We start from the raw sequence: 18,631 nt of genomic DNA on the forward strand, positions 1-18,631 counted from the left end.
TATACATAGGCGGAGGGTGACTTTTTTGTTTGGGGAGGCTAAATATGGGCCGTACACAGTCCGACCTACAGCTAATGTGAGACTTAGTGGATTCGCTGCTGGTGTAAAAAATTAACCTCCCAACTACCTCTTGCGGTTCCCACTGACTCCCAGGGATACTGCGCAAAAGTGCGGGTGGGGGGGATTTTAACCCTAAAATGCTTAGGATGTAAAAGTATTCATATGTGCTCTTCTGTTGGGGGTTCTCTATAGATTTGTGTTTGTGATCAGTTAGCTTCAAGGGGTAGTTCACCTTTAAATTAACTTTAACATGATCTAGACATTGATATTCTGAGACAATTTGCAGTTGGTCAGCTTTTATTTTTAATAGTTTTTCGGTTATTTAGCTTATTGTTCAGCAGCTCTCCATTTGGTATTTCAGCAGCTATCTGGTTGCTAGGGTCTTATTTACCAGGTAGTGGTTTAAACAAGAGATGGGAATATGAATAGTTAAGGGGCCTGCATGGAAAAATAGAACTGTAGCTTCATAGAGCAATACTTTTTGGTCAGTGACCCTCATTTGAAAGCTGGAAAGAGGCAGAAGCGAAAGGCAAATTATTCAAAAACTATAAAAAATTAACTAGGAAGACCAATTGCAAAGTTGCTAGGAATAGGCCATTCTATAACATACTACAAATAAACTTAAAAGTGAACCTCCCCTTTAGATGTGTTTAAGTTAGCTTTATAGAGAGAGAGGCAGCTGGTACTGACATCCCATGCACTTTATATGCAGTGAGACGCAGTCTTTATCTACGAAACCAGCACATTATATGCAGTGAGACGCAGTCTTTATATACAAAACCAGCACATTATATGCAGTGAGATGCAGTCTTTATATACAAAACCAGCACATATATAATGAGAAGCAGTGGGTACTGAGGGCAGATATTCAGGCCCTGGCACTATAACACTGGCACTGATACACAGCATTGGCCCCACTGTAACTAACTAGGAATGAAAAAAACAATGACAAAAGTAAAAGAAAAATAGAAAGTGCAAAAAACCATAACAAATATATAAAAGCACAATGAGCTTTGTCAGGGGGAAAGTTAACTTACCCTCCATCTGTTAGGGTAGGGGATAGGGATATTATAGATGTCAGGTGACAAAAAACAATTTAATTTCAGCTAGAGGGTCAGTCTTTAGAACATATACAGTATAGTTACTTGTGTATAGTACCTGTGGGATGAAAACTGCAGCAAAAGTTCAAAGCTGTGCACTGGCTCCAGTTTGCAAAATCTCCTGATCCCTGTCTGCATCTGTGCCTTGATTGGTCAATTTTACTGCCTGTCAAGAAAGCTGTGCTCTGATTGGATCTTTCTTCTTGTGGATTCTCTAATCAGAGCACAGCTTTCTTGACAGGCAGTAAAATTGACCAATCCAGGCGCAGGTGCAGACAGGGATCGGGAGATTTTGCACAGCTGATTTCTGCAGAACCCCAAGAAGATTTGCAGGGCAATGCAGAAACGGAACCAGGTTTTAAGGTGCCAAATCAGGTTTGGGGAGGCTTAGCCTCCCCAAGCCTTATTGAAAATCCGCCTATGATTATATAGATTAAGAACAAAGAGGTGAAATACCCCCCCTTCTAAATAAATGCAAATACAAAAAGGGCAAAAATATTTTTCCTTGATTTTTATTTAATATTGACTATTGCGATTGATATATATGCATATTTAAGGGCATTAACTAAATTCTTTAACAACATGTTACCCAGTTTAAAACCAGTTCATGTGGAGAACTCAAAACACAGAAAGAAATCACCAGCGCTTGGTCTAACCCACGCTGTAGCGTTGACCAGCTGCTAGAAATACTCTTGTGCCAGCGCTCGGTCTAACCCACATTCTGGAGTTGACCAGCTGCTAGAAACGATAAAAAGCCATTACTTATACACAAAGAGAAAGAAAGTTTGCCAGTGCTTAGTTTGCCTTTAAAAATAATTTTTACAAAAAATGAGGTGTTAGTACCACACTTTGGCCATGCGGAGAATTGTGTGCTACTAAATCTGAGAAACCTATTTTAAAACTGCACACAAACTCAATACCATTAGCCTCAAAACCAGTAAACACATTCTTGCTAGCCTTCCAAGCCCTATAAACGCTTGTTTTATACACATAAACCCATGCCTGCAGTTTTTGCATGCAAGATATATAGGTAGGGCTTGGTTCCATTAGGGAGCCCATACAAATGGTTTGGGGCTTGCCATGGAACAGAGGGAGTTTGAGGTGCATGAGCAACATACTATATTTTTGTGGGCCCGATTTTGCTTACTTTACAAGGCTCATCTCCCAGGTGACCTTGACAGGCAGTGGGCTAATAATCTGAGTTATTTCTATAACTGTGCCAATATTTTACACTTTGCCATTAAGCCCTAATATATTTACTTATTTATTTAGCAGTACTATGCCTCTTTTGTTTTTTTTTTCTTTCCAATATGAATGTGTTACAATTTTTTAGTTATTTGTACATGTAATGGCTGTTGAAAGCAGCATTTCCTTAACTTTTTAAACAATGTTGCAAAGGCCAGTCCCCTCCAGCAAGACAGGTCTGTCAGTCTGCTTGCTTCTGTTACATTGTTTCAAATGCCAGAGCCACCAGGCCAGAGAATCAAAAAGGACAGGAAGACACTGCATTTTTTTTCAATGATATATACAAATTCCTTAAAAATTATTACAGATTTGTAATAAATGTATTTTGCAAAGTTGCGTAGAATTATGTTTTCTTTTAGTAGGCAAATAATTATTTTTTGGGGTTGACATGTCCTTTGAAAAGCTGGACATTGTTATTTAGTTACTGTGACCTACAGATGAAGAGTCAGAGTAGGGTTGCCACCTTTTGCTGTGGGGTGGTGCATGATGTCACTTGGTGGGGCAGTGACATTACTTGGGCTGGGCTATGTTGTGGGGGGCGGGGATATGACGATCAGCAATTGGCTGATCGCAACGTCAATCTGACGTGACTCCTGACTGGTTTTCCAAATTGTAGAAACTGGGCAGGCGGTATTGATCTGGGCAGTCCATCCAAAAACTGGGTCAAAACCGGACTGGTGGCAACCCTAAATTGAAGAGTGATGAGGTTGATATCCCTATAGGAGATTAAGGCATATGTGACACCATGAAACTTAATGGAAGCTTTTTAGTGTTCTGACCATTAAGAGAAAGATACTACATCTGTTCCTAGTTTTGGAACTAATGTTGCTGCACCATGTCAAATATAGTTGAGTTCAAAATATATATGTATTCATGGAAAGGTTTACAGGAGATTATTTGCATACAAAGTACATACTGATAATGTAGAGGCTTTTATTACTTTATTGAAAAGGACAAATGCATCCTTTGTTTCTTCACAAAATGTACAAATTTCAACAAAATATTATTTTTCTATGTTAGCTATCACTGCTTAACATTGGGAGAAATATATAATCATCTTTTATTTATGTATTTGCATTTGAATAATATTGCATAATAAACTTGCAATAGATAAATATTTCAACATGCTGCAGCAGAGCATAGTAAGGACTCCTGTGGCTTTTTTTTAAGAACTGCATTTCTCAGTTTATGTGTCATAAAGTTCTAAATGAACCCATGCTAGCTCTTACTATCTCTCATCCATTCTATGAAGTCATAAACTAGTTTAACTACATGCTATTTTACTGGAGTCAAGAGAAGAAAATGTCCTTTTTTCTTACTGACAGCCCTCAGACATATTATATTTGCATTGTCAGCACTCCAGTATAAAAATAAGGACTTCAGCTTTGTGATACCACAGAATGTATGCTTATAAATAGGCCTTCAAGTTAGAGAACTTGCAACTGCCTAATGACACTGACCCATCACTTTCTCCTTGAACAGATTCCATCAAACATATGCATTTTGGACTAGACTGACATAGGCCCTAGGGCAATAAGTATGATGTAATGCTTTGACCTGAGGTTTTTCCTATTATGATCGCAGACTAAGTGGAAGTTTCTCCACCTTTCAGTCTCGAAAGCAATAAGAGTTTCCGATATGTTCATTTGCCATGTCTAATCAATTGCTGCAGCTGTCAGTCAGTGGTCGTATCCTTGGAGTAGCTTTGTAGTAACCTTGGGGCCATGAAAACAGATTTGACCCTTTAATAACACAGAGCTGCCCAGACAATGTACTTTCATTTCCCAAGCCTAGCGACATATCATATATGAGATCACAGCAGGCTTGCCAACACTGAACTGTTCACCCGCAGTTTGTTCATCTTGTTTCTTGCATACTTAGCATTTGAAAAGGGATGCTAGGGATACAGGCCAAGGCATGCAATATCATTCCTGTGATTTTTTTTTTTTTAAATGCAAAATTAAAATTATTTCAAATATGATTGTGTAATCATTTTAAATGTTTGGATCCCTTGATTTGGTAATGACACATACAAATATATATATGCAACAAGGTTCAAAGGCTGCTCACCAACTACCTGGGTGCCGTGATAGAGTAATGCTAACACAATACAAGAAAAATACTGTGCTCCCAGGATCCAGGATTTTGAAAAAAGCAAAAAATGGTTTATTGTGACCATATATATATATATATATATATATATATAATTCAAGGTTGCTGCCCAGACATCCAATAAAGTCACATACCCAGGTGCTACCAAGATATAAGTAATCACTAAGCAAAAGCCAGGGCAAACTGGGAATTTTCCAAAATAATTCTTCCTTTATTAAATCCAAGTTTCTATCGTCACCTGGAAACTTTATCAAGATATATATGTTTTATGTATGAAAACATTTGTGCAACCTTTGGCAGGAAAAGGCAACCTGTGCCTTTTGTGCTACATGGCTGATAAATAATGATACCTTTGTGCTTCAAGGCTGAGAAACTTCCCCTCAGCCAATCATTGGTGCTGTATTCCTGAGCATACATAATGATACTGATATTTGTGCTTAAGCAACAGTTAGTAGCTGCTACTAGTAGCTCGGTGTGTCTTCACCCTTAGAGAGCATCAGCCTTATTCTTTCTTACTCTTTGTTTAACATTTGTCTCAGAAACTTTTTCTTCACATTTCAGAATTTGTCAAACAGGGGAACAAAAAAGTCACTCTTCTCTTAGGTTTGTTCCTGATGGTCCTGGGAAAGCCAGGAATAAAGTTCTGTTTATGTGAGACTCCTTTTTCAGCAATGAAGGAAATAGCCAATGCATCTTTTGTGAATATTTTTTAAGGAATAATGATCCTATTCTGGAATTTTCAGTTTTGCTTGATTTGAATGAATATTTCAGTCATAGAGTAGTGGCTGAATAGGGTGTTGGAGAGAACTGGAGAATATGTTGGAGAAAAGAATTCAGTGCATAGATTGGTTCAACGAGGTAAGTGAATAACATATAGATATTAGGTTACAGAGTAATGGCTAAATTGCATGTTGGAGCAATATTAGTAAATTGCCTATTGTAGAGAGGACAGTCGATACTTTGTTGGAGAAAAGTTATTAAAAAGATTTGGAGAGAGAGATTAGTGAAACAGTGAAAAACTAGTGGTATGTGCTCAGCAAATAGGTTATTACAGAGGTAAAAGTAGTAAAGATTGCAGCACTCCTCTTCAGTGTAAATAAAACTGCCTTTATTTCACATACTTATTTCACAAATGACGTTTTGGATTTTGCTGGTCCTTTCATAAGATAACTTGAGAAAGGACCAGCAAGGTCCGAAACGTCGCTTGTGAAATAAGTATGTGAAATAAAGGCAGTTTTATTGCCACTGACGGGGAGTGCTGCAATCTTTACTAAATTTATTTAGAAGGTATGTGAAAGTGAACACATTTTGTTGCATGCACCCCGCACTGAAAAGACTGTGTGCTGGTATAACCACTGAATTTATTACAGAGATACCAGTGAGTAAAGTAGAGGAACAGGGTCAGTGATTAGGTTAATGGAGGGCAGTTACTAAGATTCTGAAAAGATTAAAGTAGGACAGCATGCTCAGGGTTGGAAAGATCAGAGGGGCCAAGTGGAGAAAGAAAATGTATTTCAGTTAAATGAGGGTAACGTAGTAACTGTAAATACAATGTCTACCCTTTACCAGTATTTGTGCCTGTACTTTCATGTTAAAGAAGGGGTGATGAGTTACTTTGGTGTAACTGATATCCAATTATTGTTGTACCAGGTAAGTCCTACCATCTAGGGTAAGTCCTACCACTAATATATTTCCTAGAGTTTTTGAAAGAAGCATTAGCCAGAAAGATACTGGTATATTTGTCACTTGCAGCACCACTTCCCTTCTTTAAGAATCAAAACTTTTCTTCAGCCTGTAAGCTAACAGTGTCACAGCCCATGACTTGTATAACTTTATGCTGCTGAAACACAACTGATACCAAAACCAAAAATAATTTTTAGAAATGCCCCTTCATTTTAATAAACTGAAAATATGCACCATCTTTACCAAATCCAAACAGATATTAGCTGATTGCATGGATCCTGAGGGTTTTATCTGATGGTCATTGTTTGGAAACTAAAGAGACTTTAGCCCTAGGGCATCAGTAAAGTAATTATCAAGTTCAAGAATATCAAAAGTTCTTACTTGCTCATATAGGCACACATTTGCAGTAAACTGCATTAATTATTCTAATGAATGTGGAATAATGAGAGCAAAGTTCTTGCTACTATGGGTCGATGAGGTCCTATAAATTTCAGGAAAAAAATAGAAAGAAACACTGTTTGCTCTGCCTTGTAGAATGATACCAGATGTAGATGGTGTACTGGACCACTCTGTGGTACAAGGGTAACAAACCTCACAGTGTAATTGTAATGAGAAATTATAAAGTAGAAAGTTTATTTGCGAACATGAAAGTCTGAGACCCAGTAGGGTTATACACAGCAAGCAAACATCAGTCATCTTACATGCATATACATTATAAAGAACCAATTTGCTTGTTATAGCTTACAGAGAGATAGCAAGCTTTGACCATCTGATTACATAACTAAATTAATTACAACTTGGAAACTAAACTTTAAAGTTGTTGTAGGGTAATGCCACGTCAGGCATTAATCTGTGACGATTACATTGATTCATCAAAATGCACATTTCGTTGCAGTAAATGAACGCAGGCGTACTTTTGTCAACGATCTAGCGTCACTTTGTTGGCAGGACAATTCACTAATGTATTAACGCTAATGTCACTGACTAATTAGTGGGTATATAAAGGACATGTGTTTCAAAACAAAGTTTGCAAAAAATGTTACAAAATGAAACATCTGTTAAAATATGGTGGTTTTATTACAATGAAATATTTAATGGAAATATATTTTAGAAATAATGTACATATTGGATAATGTTCAAAAGTCTGAGGAGATTTTGAAAACAAAAATGTTTTGAAGCACAAAAATAATAATTGAACACACTCTCTTGTCGGCTGCAGTAAGAACAAAGTTAGACGCTGAAAAAAAACATTAATATTGTTGTTGAACTGAAACAATAATAAGCTATTTCTAACAAATTGCAACACAGAGGTTGAAATTTCAACCTGAACAAACAGTATATACATGTTAATGATAATATTTACAACCATTTGAGCATTTAAAAAAAAAAAATTTGGGGAGGATGGCAGTCAGCACATGGAGGTTAAAAAAAAAGTCAAAGTCAAATATGTTTTACATTTAGAACCTATGTAAAGAATACTACTTTAAATATGAAAAAATGTATGCATATTTGCAGGATTTAATATCACTGACACAGTCACTTTGCAGATCTAGCTTCATTAATACACAACTAGAACTTGGTGAAATAGACTTTGGCAAAAAGGGTAACGAATAGAAAATTTTGCTGTTTGATAAATTACCAAACTTTCGCTTCTTTGCCTGATTGAAAATTCGCATGCCAAAACGGCGCGAAAATTCTCTAGTGTAGAGGTCTTTTGTTAGCAAAATGTCTTATTCGCCTTTTGGTAAATTGGCAAATGCACTTTGAATTGGTGAATTTTCACCAAAAAAAGACAATTTGCTCTTTAGTAAATGTGCCCCATTGTGTTGTGTTCTTTAAGCATAACTGACTCTGATCCCTATATCTATGATGGAATACCTATAGGTTGTTAATATTTTGGTAGGATCTGACTCTATAGCCTCAGGTGGAGTTTGCTAGATCCTTACCTTAATGTAATGGTACTTGTACAAGCAAGAAAATATTTGATTAGCTTCTTTCCAAGTGCCTCCAAATGAAAATAAAAAAGGCAGAATGCAGGAGAATTTACAGCAGAGCATTCATTTGATGAAACTGTTAGTAAGCCAAATGTTCTGTCATTAAAGGTACCACCAACATAACTAAATAAACCGAGGTTCCTCCTGATACCAATACAGCTTGTAAGTAAGCAGAATATTGCTTAAATATTTTAATCGGGCCATAAACTAGCCAGTCCTACACTGGATCCAAACAGTCATTCTGTTGCTCAGAAGTGTTTATTGCCACCACCCACTATTCTGATATTGTAGGTTTGGCTCCCCTTCATTGCTTTCATCAGCCAATACACCATACATTCACTAACACTTTTCATACATCAGCAGATGAAATCTGTCAATCTTGATCGATTATCTGTGCTCCAATAGGATCTGTAGCAACTGTAGCTAGACCTGGCATACATGCCTGTACTGTTGGGGAGTATGGTCAAAATCACAGAAACTGCCTGACCAAATCTTGCCATGTATGGCCAACTTTAGTAATGATTTTGGTAATTAACATATACCTATATAACCCCTAGTGTTGCTCTTGGGGGAGCTTACCCTTACCCCCTTACCTTCTCCTCAGCTCATTGCTTATGAACCTGTCACCATAACAAGGCTTGAAGGAAAGTGGCTTCAGTGTATTCTACAGTTTGTACAGTATAATGGTTAATGTGAGTTTCTCTCCTTTCAACAATTTTCATTTAAATAATTTATAGCCCAAGGGGAGCATATTAAGGACAGGGGATTAGTAAACATAGACAAATATTTGTTAGGATCGTAAAAACTAAACAAAGACATATTCATGCATCTTTAAACGTATGTTTTTCCTTAAGAAATGTAACTCCGCAGCCTCATTTGTAGAATGAAGTGAGTGAAAAGAACACTCATTAGAGCGATGTGTATAATTAACCTAGAGCGCATTATAAAATTTGCTTCTATGGTACATAGAAGGATTAGAAATTTACCTAAGTCACTATATCATTGAAAAATGACACTCGTTGAGGCTTTTTTCAATGTGTTATTAGTTAAAGTGAGTATCTTAAAAATGTTTGATCTGCAATGAAATGCCTCACTATTGTATCTGAAAGTTTTTTTCATTGGAAACATCTGCCTGTAGTCATTTGTAACATTCTCAGTTTAAATGTGAAAGACAATAAAGAAGCAGTTAGAGGTATCATTTAACCTGTGTTCGAGGAGCTTAACTGGGTCTGAGTTTAGCATTTATAATCTGTACAACACTTAACCTCATTCTTGGTAAAGGTCACATCAGAACACTGGTAAAGAATGCCTGCTAATGACAGTGAGAGTGAATGTTCTAGTGGGGGATGGCATATATCTGCTTAATGGGATGGAAGGCTATGATCCTATTAACAAAATACTAGTTTGAGAAATGCAAAAGAAGTTCAACATTGTGTTTATTCTTAAGGAGCTGACTAAAGGTCTTAAAAAGAACTAAATAATTAAAGAATTCATTTAATCTCAGAGTGGTCCTCTGAGCAGATTTTCAATTTACATAAATGTATCCCCTTTAAGGAACTGATTTGTGACATAAAGTGGCCTCAGTGGACTTCCATGTGGACTTTTTGTGGTTTTAAGGCAAGGCACATAATCGCGTATGCCTAAAGCCCATTTATTCTCTTTGGTATAAAAAAAATCAGCAGAAGGGTCAGTTAGTTGGTGGGGGAAATTGGCTGAGGGAATATGTTATGTATGAAAAACAAATGTATTGAGTAGGGCTTATAGTGATAACTATCTGATTTCAGACTTATATGAAATAAATCTTCTGTTCAGTACAATATATAGTAGCCCACAGAGGCCAGGCGAAGGGGTATACTAAGGGCCAGATTTATCAACATTCGTATTTTATTTTTCCACAATTCCAGTTTTAATGTTGAAAATTGTTAATTTGATTATCCAGAAAAAACACAATTTTGATATTAATCGAAAAAACTACAAAAATGCAAATATAAAACATTTTGTAAGGGCATGTAGAAGTCAATTAGTTCTGTTCTAACAAAGGTTTTAACCATTTAGTCAATTTGAGTTTTTCAATTTAGTTCAAGCTTTTAATACACAAGGGGACTGATTTACTAACCCACGAATCCGAATCCGAATTGGAAAAATTCCGATTGGAAAACGAACATTTTGCGACTTTTTCATATTTTTTGCGATTTTTTCATCGCCGTTAAGACTTTTCGTAAATTGTCGCGACTTTTTCGTAACCATTACGACTTAAGCGAAAAGTTGCGACTTTTTCGTAGCCGTTATGATTTGCTCGTATCTTGTCGCGACTTTTTCGTATTGAGCACTCGTAAGCGGCGGGCGAAACTTTCAGACTTGATTTTGGAAGCCTCCCATAGGACTCAATGGCACCCTGCAGCTCCAACCTGGCCCAAGAAAAGTCACCATACTGAAGCTTGAATGAATCCGAAACTTTCGTACTCGGCGCGAAAGCTGCGGAAAAGTCGCGACTTTTCGCGCAAGTCGTAGCGCTACGAAAAAGTCGCGACATTTTGCGAAACATTCGTAATGGCTACGAAAAAGTCGCGTCAATTTCTGAAAAAATCGCAATATACCGATCATTACGAAAAAAACGCATTCGGACGCCTTCGGACCGTTCGTGGATTAGTAAATCAGCCCCAAGGTGTCATTCATTTTTTTTTAGAAATTAAGGTTTATTGAAGTAGGAACAAATATGTATATATATAATATGAATTAAGTCAGCATATATTGACACTCAATATATACTCAAAGCAGTGGGCCCCTGGACAGAAATGCTGTTAGGGCTTTTTTTTATCACAAACTACAGGTGCTAGAAAGATTAAATAAATAATTTGTCGTAAAATATTATTTTTTAAATAAAAAAAAAATTTCCCTGGTGTGCCTTCCTGAACTAGTTAGAGGGCCACTGTGCCACTGTTTATTTATCATATGAGCAGTTGAACACATTTATTTTCTGTGGATGTTAATAATTTGAGCTGCTTTTTGAGTGTCTGAGAACTAACACTAACACCGATTGCAGACTTTTTTTTTTTGCACTTTGCACATTGCGTTGGGCATTTTAAATAACCCCTATTATGTAGGCCAAAGGCATCATGTAGAGGCAACTGGTAATACCCTGGTATTATGAGGCCAGTATGACAAATGAGAGGGAGAAATAAACAAGTTAGTGACTGGGTGTTTGGTAGATTATTATTTATTCTTATTGGCAAAAACTGAACAAATTTTGTATGGTAATGAAAACAAAGCCATTTATGTCAGTATCCTCATGTAATATCTTAAATATAAGACAGGAGTGTATGACATTATAAAAACCCTTTATTCATTTTTTAGGGGCAATGTTTTCAAGCACGCACTCGAGCAGAAGTGGAACAGCAGGAGGAACTGTCCCTCCACCACTTCCTCCCAGTCATCCATCTCCAGCGAGCAACATCCAGGGCAGTCCTCACAATCCACAATCTCAGCTACCTCCTCTTACACCAATGGAGCCAGGATCTGATAGGTAGGAGTAGGAATTACAAGGTGCAACCAGACAGTCTTCCTTGCATTCTTTTATGCTTTCATAAATGCCTAATAGAGAAGTGATTAGGTTACTTAAAGTTGAGATGCCATGAGTACTTACACAATAGAATATGTTTAGTTAATTAAAGATACTACATTTTTCTATAGCAATATATAATGTGTTTTCAACATGTTGGGTTGTCCAGAAACTGCAGAACAAAGGATCACTGTAAAGTATTTTAATGTAAGATGGCAATGTAAGTTATTTTATTTTGGCACTTTGTTGGGATCAAGTACAAGGAACTGTTTTATTATTACAGAGAAAAAGGAAATGTTAAAAAATTCAAATTATTTGCTTAAAATAGAATGTATGGAAGATGGTCTTCCTGTAATTTACAAAAACAAACTTTTTTTATGCTTAATGGGACAATTACTCCAAAACTGTGGGTTTGCACCTACATATGAACCTCTGTATCGGTCTGCTTTCTTGGAGTCTGTTGGGGCTGTTGAACTTAAAGGAGTTGTTCAACTTCAATGCCCAAATCTTATTAAACCACCAACAATGGTCTCAGCATGTCAGAAAATCCATTTTAAAAAGGCCACTGTAAAAGCTACTTTTTATCAGGCCCGGATTTGTGGGCAGGCCAAAAAACATGGGTAGGGGCAGCATGCCTCCTCAATAGCGCTCTCTGCACTAGCGATGTGGCCCCCCCTCTCTGACACAAAAAAGCTAAAGGTGGGGGGAGCAAGGGGGCAGCATCAACTTGGCCTCCTCAGGCGGCTAGGACCTATCATTGCTACTGTAGAGATGTTGAACCGTTAGACTGGTGCAATAAGTGCAATAAGTTTAGTATGTAAAATATGGTATCTATAGCAACATTCATTTTCAGGGTTTAGTTCTCCTTTAAAGGGCACCTATCATAGTAAAAGGTTTCCCCCATCAGAAGTGTGGGATAATAGAGCCTGCATTCCATTTGGGGTAAACAATACTGTTTGGGCCAGAAAATGTTTCAGCCCAACATGGTTTCCTACATCATTTAGGTAACTTAATGGTGAAAAAATAATAATATATAGGAACTGGTCACTACTTTTTTCACAAGCAATAACAGTAATCATAAAAAACCAATAATAATAATAATAATAAATGTTCCCAATGTTTTTAGAACAGGAACGTAAACATTATGTCTTGATAATACCCCTAAATACAATGCTATGTTTTGTTTAAGTTGAAGTACTTCAGTGCTGAAATTTAGGGGCATTTTTTTAATTCTTATGATCAATTCAGTATTCAATAAAAATGTTAAAGGTTAACGTTAATAATTTTAAATCTTTTTTGAATCTTTTTTCTATGAAATAAGAATACAGAATGTTAAATGTCTTGAGTTCCACCAGTGATGAATACCAGTTGATGTGGCATAAAATGTGAATCCCTTAAAATTTATAGGGGGATCTTTGAGCTAGTTACGTGTAAGTCCTTGGTTAGTTTGTATGGCTTTTCTATGAAAGCATCAAACAGAGATAAGTAGACAGAAGGCTTCCATTATGTATAAACACACTATGAATCAGCATGGAATAATATCAGAGATAGCAGCACAATGCCTCTCTGCATCTAATTCTTACAACATGTTTCAAAATCCTTACTTAGCTGTACAGAATAGAGTGCATATTATATTATGTAGTAGAATGAGTTTATATGTGTTACCTGTTGAAAGGGAATTTTAAGCAGCTTTTATGCAAAGAACATTCATTTATTTGGCTTTATAGTCAGTCAAACAGTACATTTTCAGTCAAGGAACTAAACAAATATGTTCTGAGTAAATAGAGTGTGATTCATTCAGGGACAAATCTGGACTGAACATTCTCCAAGTTCCTCATTTCTAAAGAGATGCAGTGCTGTAGTCACACATGTGAGTAAGCCAGAAATTCAAAGCAATGATTCAGAAAACATGATAAAGTCTTATAAGAGAGCCCTGTCTGGCAGCACACCATCTTGTATTATCATTTTACTTCTAATTTAGACTTACTCATAAGCTTTTTGAGGGAAGCAGAGGAATATTAAAGCAAGCATGAAATATAAAGGAACTCTGTGAAATGGGATTGGAATGTATGAAATCCACCCAAAAACTGAAATCATCATTCAAGTGAGACATGGAAATGTAATCAAGACAGGGAAAAAAAGCTGATGTTTTCTTCATGACAAGACATTGGTTTTATGTGCATTAGTTGCTCATAGGATCAAAATAACTGCATTAGTAAGCAGTACTATCCCAGCCTTAATAAGCTCCTGGTCACCATGGGTCAGTCACCTCCTGTTCGTTTGCCTTGGAGCAAAAATCAGACTAGACTGTTAAAAGGGGTGGGATATGTTGTTCACAATTATATTGTGCAAGCACCATAGCACTAGGGAAAAGAAAAAAAACTTATTTCATCCTTGTGTTGAGTGGCAAGATTCCACCCAGATAGTCCATTATTCATAACTGTGCATTTATGTATTAGAGAGTACTTAAGCAATATTTACGAAAGGGCCAGAAGCAGACCTCAGCAAACTCATATGAAGTGTTCCACTTGGCCTGCTTTCTACTTTACAGCTGTGCTTGCCAGCTGCCTTCTGTTTTTATTTAATATATTGTACATTTGAAGGGAAACAGAAACAGGGGCCTAAAAAAACTAAAACCACAAACAGAAACTAAAGGGGCATTCCCATGAACACTTACAGCTTTAGTTGGCTGAAACCTACTTTTCTGTCGTGTTTTCATTAAAATTCCATTTATTTGTACACATATTTAATATACAAAATCTGCATTTTAAAAGATCTAATGACCCAGTGTCATTTTTCAAACATATTAAAGAGTACTGCAAACAAAAAAATCTCAGTTAATGCAGGGCAGCTCTTCTTTCCTTGCCTGAAAGCTTAAAATGGACCAATACAGTTAAGTGATATATGCTTGTTTTGAGGGCCCATACATACCTGTCATTTGAGGTGGATAACTAAGGAGCTGATTTATCAAATACTAAACTAGCCTTTCTTTTCAAGCACAGCAAAACACATGGAAAAAATTCTAATAATGCCATTGGCGGTTTTATCTGAGGTTTTTCCATCACAAAAAAATACACCTTTATTGGAGAAACTAAATGCATGGAGAAAGTCTAATAATTCTATTAGCATTTTTCTAGCTGTTAAAACTGCATGTTTTGCCACAAAACTGTGCCAGGCACAAGAGTTTGCTCATCCCTAATTTCAGCAAACTTCTCACAAGTAAAATGTATTAACAGAGTATGTAATTATAGTAGATTAGGCTGCAACTGATTGCCATATTAACTCTTACATTTTTCCTAATTACTTTCTAGGAGCTAACTGGTTTATTGTATATCACCAGCTGTGCTTAAAGCTAGAAGCATTTAACTGTAGCTCATCACTTACTGTACATTTACATTCTCTACTTGGAATTGGGTTCTTAGTGGGCTCTTGCAGGTTTCTGTGTTAGGTCCACTTTTATTTAAGTTGTTCATTAATGACTTGGGGGAGGTTATTGTAAGTTATTTAACAGTGTTTGCAGAAACTCTGCAGCCCAATTAATTTTATACATATAAACATATGCTAGCCACTTATACCCTTAATGGGACTGCACTAGGCAAATCCATAATGGAAAAGGACCTTGGAGTCCTTGTAGATAATAAACTGCGCTGGTAAGGCCCCATCTAGAATATGCCGTGCAGTTTTGGTCTCCAAAGCTTAAACAGGACATTATTGTGTTAGAGAGAGTCCAGTGAATGGAAACTAAGCTGGTAAAGGGCATGAAAAGTCTCAGTTATATACAAAGACTGGCCAAGTTGTGTCTGTTTATGCTGGAGAAGGGGTTCTTAAGGGGGTATATGATAAGTATAAATGTATAAGGGAATTATATAATAATTTCTATAATGCTTTATTTACCAGTAGGCCTTTCCAGCAGACATGAGGGCATCCATTCCAAGTAGAAGAAAAGAGTTTCCATCTAAATAGTCGGAAAGTCATACTGTCTGATACATTAGTGAGTTTCAAAAAGGGGTTGGGTGTTTTTTAGCAAGCAAGGAAATACAGGGTAACTAAAATAGGTCTTATTACATTGATCCAGGGACTGGTCTGATTGCCATCTTGGAGTCAGGGAGGATTTTTTCCCCCTGTGGCAAATTAGAGGCTTCAGATGGGGTTTTTTGCCTTCCTGGATCCTGGATCAACTAGCAGTTAGGCAGGTTATATATAGGCATTAGGGTTGAACCTGATGGATGTATGTCTTTTTTCAACCTAACTTACTATGTTACTATGTCATTTCAGGTTTAGAGGTGCAGCTCCTTCCCCTCATCACCTGAGCCCACAACGTTTAACTGGTCCCCCAGGCATGATGCAGAGACGAACACCCCAGCCAGCCCAGGTTCAGCAGACAGGGGGCACATATCTGAAGGCCTATCCTACCATAACAAACCCTTCTGTGCAGTCTAGCAACCTTCATGTCCAAGGTAAGAAGTTTCATCGAACATTTCAGTTTTACCTTAGGATCAAAGAAGATCTAAACTCCCAGATGTATTTTTATTTACTGAAATTGTTCTTAGGATTCCGGTCTCCGCCTGTACAAATAATAAAACTGCCTTCTCAGTCACACAGAGCATAATTTAGAGATGAAAAATACTGGTTTTAGTTGTGCTTAAATGCATATGTTTAACAAACTTAGCAGTCTTGCACCTGCAAATTTGGGTAATCAAGTAATCAACATGATATCTAATAAAAGGATTTATAATATAGTAGTCATTTTTTTGTGAAATCCCATAATCTCTGTAGAAAACAGGAATCTCATGGGTGGTATCTTCCAGCTTTATATTTCTGTTTCATAAAATCTGTTAAACTGTTCCACATTTACAGCAGCTATGTTCTCTAGATGTTCATAAAAACTGGTTCAAAGAAATCTGACCCATTATGTAATGACTGTAGAATTTAAGGAAATAGGCGTGCGATCATCTAGTCCCCTGGTTTGTGTTGAAGCAACAGGAGAACTGCATTATGGAGTGCAACATACTGAAATCTTTTGAAGCTTTTCTCATCTTGGTGTGGTGTTAAAATATATTTGCTCATTTAGAAATGAAAGTGATTCATTTCTGGGTTGGATTCTAACCAGGCCAGTATATACATGAAATTTTTTATGGTCTCACCGTGTCTGTATCTCACGTGGTTTAGTCATGTACCTGTAAGTTTATTAGCTCCTTATGAGATTGTCCTAGCATGTATCTATTGTATAAAAACTAATAAGTGCAGTAGTGGGGCACTGCAGTGGTTAGCATTGCTGCCATCCAATATTGGGTCTCGGGTTTGATTCCAAATCAGTCACTATTAGCAATCTGTTTGTGTGTTCTCACTGTGTTTGTATGGCGTTACAAACTCACTCCATAAACTAGCTGGCAGGTTTATTGGTTTCTAATGGAACTGACCATAAAGAGCTCTAAAGAGCTGTGTAATATGCCAGCACTATAAAAATGAAAACAGGCAAAAACATAAGTGATTTTAACATATAATCATAAGTCCAAATATGTTTTGAATTGTTTAAATGTAAGGTTATTGACTATACTGGTTATTCTACACATTAAAGAGATCTAAATCAGTACCAACTTGTTTTAGATGCTATTATACAGTCAGATATTGGCTGCTGTTCTGCTTTGCTGAGCAACCAGGTCAGTTGGTTGGGCATAACGTTCACAGAGCCCTGTATAATTCAGTTGTTCAGTCAAGGGCCAAACACTATTTGACCACCATATTTGACCCAGCATGTGTGTCATCTGTTCATTGGGGCAAATAAATAGATCTTTTCATGTATGGCCAGCTCCCCATGCTTTGCCAAATTACTTATTTATTTACTTATATTTAACAGCATATAGAGATATTCAGAACTATTTCAGTAGACTGCATTGTTTAAGTAAATAAACAGATGATATGCATATTAGTAATGATCCTCTAAATTATACTAAGAACAAGAGTGTTGAATGTAAGTGTAATGTATTGTCTGTGTAAAACATACTCCTCCAGCATAACTGCCTGTGGCCCTTGGGTGTCTGGGCTCTTCATAATATCATATGTAGGTTAATGGTTCTGATCATGGCTGATTTAAGGCCTTGGTGGGCGCTGGGCAAAAAATCAATTGGAGGGCAACTCTGATGTTGCTCCGCTCCGCGCAGCAAATTTTTGGGCCATGCCTACTTTAAGGCCACACCCCAAACCAACCACAACCATTATACCAAAACATAATCCAGACATGCCAGTATAATTACCATAGAAAATGGATAATCAGCATACGAACTTCAGCTGTGCCTGTATAATCACTCTAGGAATCAGCGCCGACTCAGGTATTCTAGCCACCTGACGCAGCCAAATTGATGCTGCCCCCCCTGCTCCCCCCGTTTATTGCTTTTTCGCATAAGAGGGTGGTACATTTTTTTGGCGCAGATTTTTGCCGCCTCTGGTCCCTTGCCGTTTCAGGTAAGTTTCTCAACTCACCTCATGTCAGCAGCACCCCTGGTAGGAATGGCCAAAGAACCCTCCATTAATCACAGACAAGCCAGTAAAATTTTAACAGCTCTCTGATTGCTAAGATCAAAAGTACCCTAGTACCCTGGTGTCAGTGACTGGAATACAAGTAGGAGAGACCTGAATAGAAAGATAAGACATACAAAATACTAATAACAATATTTTAGCCTCTTAAAGCAATGTGGGTAGTTTATGGGCTGCTATATATATATATATATATATATGTATATATATGTCCAGTCATTAGAAAGCACTCACGGCAAATCAAGTCTTTTATTCAGTCATAATATCTACACATTTCGATCCCTATGGGATCATCATCAGGATATATATAAAGGTCACATCTTCAGCACAAAACAGACAAACAA

At 37.0% G+C, this 18,631-nt stretch overlaps 1 protein-coding gene across 1 annotated transcript in view; it reads left to right on the forward strand.

Moving 5' to 3' along the window:
* The window catches only part of glis3 (GLIS family zinc finger 3), a 193,456-nt gene that overhangs the window by 148,540 nt on the left and 26,285 nt on the right, over nucleotides 1-18,631 (forward strand). The window contains exons 8-9 of the mRNA XM_002934174.5: nucleotides 11,549-11,717; nucleotides 16,029-16,210. Coding sequence (XP_002934220.1) covers nucleotides 11,549-11,717; nucleotides 16,029-16,210 — 351 coding nt within the window. The remainder of the gene's footprint in view (nucleotides 1-11,548; nucleotides 11,718-16,028; nucleotides 16,211-18,631) is intronic.

The sequence above is a fragment of the Xenopus tropicalis genome, chromosome 1, assembly GCF_000004195.4.
Source record: "Xenopus tropicalis strain Nigerian chromosome 1, UCB_Xtro_10.0, whole genome shotgun sequence".
NCBI classification, from domain to species: Eukaryota; Metazoa; Chordata; class Amphibia; order Anura; family Pipidae; genus Xenopus; species Xenopus tropicalis.